This window comes from Olea europaea, chromosome 8, assembly GCF_002742605.1.
Source record: "Olea europaea var. sylvestris chromosome 8, O_europaea_v1, whole genome shotgun sequence".
NCBI lineage: Eukaryota > Viridiplantae > Streptophyta > Magnoliopsida > Lamiales > Oleaceae > Olea > Olea europaea.
The window spans coordinates 21,159,985-21,162,629 of NC_036244.1; the positions used below are offsets into that span (position 1 = coordinate 21,159,985).

At 32.2% G+C, this 2,645-nt stretch overlaps 1 protein-coding gene across 1 annotated transcript in view; it reads left to right on the forward strand.

The window, feature by feature from the left end:
* Positions 1–1,974, forward strand: part of LOC111398437 (lipoyl synthase 1, chloroplastic-like) — a 10,578-nt gene extending 8,604 nt beyond the window's left edge. The window contains exons 2-3 of the mRNA XM_023025335.1: positions 133–267; positions 1,537–1,974. Coding sequence (XP_022881103.1) covers positions 133–267; positions 1,537–1,623 — 222 coding nt within the window. The 3' untranslated portion in view covers positions 1,624–1,974. The remainder of the gene's footprint in view (positions 1–132; positions 268–1,536) is intronic.
* The last annotated feature ends 671 nt before the right edge of the window (positions 1,975–2,645 follow it).

Sequence of the window (2,645 nt, forward strand, 5' to 3'; positions counted from 1 at the left end):
AGCAGTCTTTGCTTTTCCTTGGAGATATGCCTTAAGGCCCTTAACTAAGGTTGCCAAAATATTAATTTCATATTATTAGGCCATTGACAGTTGCTTTAGTCTATTTGAAGCATATTTAAGGACTGAAATTAAATTACTTCCATTCCTTGCCTGCAGCCAACTCCATTGCATCTTACTGTCAAAGACTACGTCACGCCCGAAAAATTTGCCTTCTGGAAAGATTATGGAGAGTCAATCGGTTTCTGTTATGTTGCAAGCGGACCCATGGTAAACATCTCCACCTTATTGCCTTTAGAAATATATATTTTTTTTCCTCAGAGGTGATGACAATTTTGTTTGTCCTAGCAAAATAATTAAATAAATTTAGCAGATTTAACTAATAACATTATTCTTTCTATCGATGTACCCTGATAGATTCAATTCAATAGTTTATTTGGAAAAAGATGCCAAATAGTTTTTTCTTCTCACATTCTTTATAAGTCTCAAAACATCTCATAAATTTTGGCTCTCGTTGACTATAGGAATAATTGTTGGATATGGGTCCCTTTAAACCTCAAGTGGGCACACACTTGAATGTCTTAGGAAGTATTTGAGCGACTTATCTTGGTCAATTAAGTGAATATCTTCTGTACTCTTTTAAATATTAAAATTAATAATTGATGCATAAGCAACAACTAAAACAGGACTTCGGATGTCCAAACTATTGTTGACATTCGGCAGAGATGAAAATCATGCTTCAAAAAACTTCAAAATACCTGAATATGTGAAGAAACATAATTATGTAATATAAATAAACATCCTTAACAAATAAAGGAGAAATAGATGCCTAATAATAAAAAACTGATGTCTGTAAGATGAAGAAATAGATGTCCAGAACAGAGTTGAAGAACTTCTTGAATGAAGGAGTCTATTCAGAGAATGTTTGTTAAGTTTTTTATTTTTTTATTTTTTGTGTGTAGATCATAAGCTATGGATCCTACGCGATGTGGTGATAAAAAATAATGTTTGGCCAGCTATAAGCTTGAAAAAACTTTACCAAATATACACTTAGAATTGAACTCCAAAGAAGCTGACAATATTGGAAATGAAGTAAATGTCTGTAGTAAGGATTAGATGTCTATCATAAATTAACAGTAACATATATTGGAAATGAGCTGAGCAATTGCTATCACATTCTAGAAGACTAAGGAATAGAAAATGACTTCAGCACAGAAGCAACAAATTAAGGCATTGTTAGGAGATTAATTAAATCTATTCCTGTCTGGAAATCCAACTGCACTATTGTCACTTTACACACATTTTCAAACACACTTCGAGCAGCTGAAGAAAATAATTCATAATGAAAAGAGGTTCTTGCATTCAATTAATCAATAGTCTTTCCAACTGAAACTACTTAACTGATTTCATCATTGCTTGTGCACTTGCGTGATTCATATAAATTAAAAGCACACTTCATTTTTGTCATAATTAGCGGATCGTGTATTCATCTCTCTCTAGGGCTCTGCAGTAATTTCTTTTGCATTTTGGCCCCTCCAGGTTCGGTCCTCGTATAGGGCTGGGGAACTTTTTGTCAAGACCATGGTGAAAGAGATGGCGAATAACGCATCTAATGTATCTGCATAATTCTAACCCATCTGCTCAAGTAGACATGCATTCTCTCGGAAAAATTTGGCATTCAATTGTGACTATGGTTATCTGAATGCAACGAGAAGCTTCAGTACACAAACAGATTGGGAAGCAACAAACTTAGTCTGGTACTGGTGTATGTTTGAGATGAAAATGATTATTCAGGTTTGGCGTTATGACTCCCTACACATTTTTAAATTTATTGATTACAATTTTTATAAACTTGATTCTTTATCTTTGTTGTCTTGTATAAGATCTTAATCCTATTCTCCAACGGAAACAGGCTTATCTTTGTTCTCTTGTATAAGATCTTAAGCTTATTCTGCAAAGGAAACAGGCTTTTCTCTATGTTCATAGACAATATATAGCTATATGTTAAAACCTCAATTATAATTTTAGGTTCTTCATCTTTAAACTGGGTTTGATATAAAAATGAAATTTCTTTATAACCTTTGCTTGAATCATAGCGAAAGAATATCTAAAAATATCAAAGAAATGGAATGAGGAGTTCACAAAGAATAAAGAAGAAATCTGAGCAATGTGGAGTGTTATTTTGAAGTTGTGAACTGGTTTGTTTAAAGGGACATGCATCAATACTTCTTAGGGTTAATGTTTGGGTTCGCTTAAAAGTAGCTTATACATGGCTTTTTTTGAAAGTATGCGTGGACCTACATGAAAATGATTTTTTTTAAGATAATAAAATACTTTAGAACTTGAGTGTGAAATGAATGTAGATTGAAAGTCTTTCAATGTATATATTTTTCTGTCATTCTGTCATGGCAGAGACACTATCAAGTTGTATTTAAACACACACTATTTTGCTTATATGACATGATTTTTAAAGCACGTCAATATTACATTGGAAATGATTTTAAAGAGATTGATGGATAGGATGAGTTGTCTCTCCTTTTGTCATTTTTTTTAATTTATTTTATATATCTAACTGAAAGTCAGGATTTTTCAATTTTATTATCAGAAGTTTGAGATTTTTAACATTCAATTGGATGTAAATCATCCAA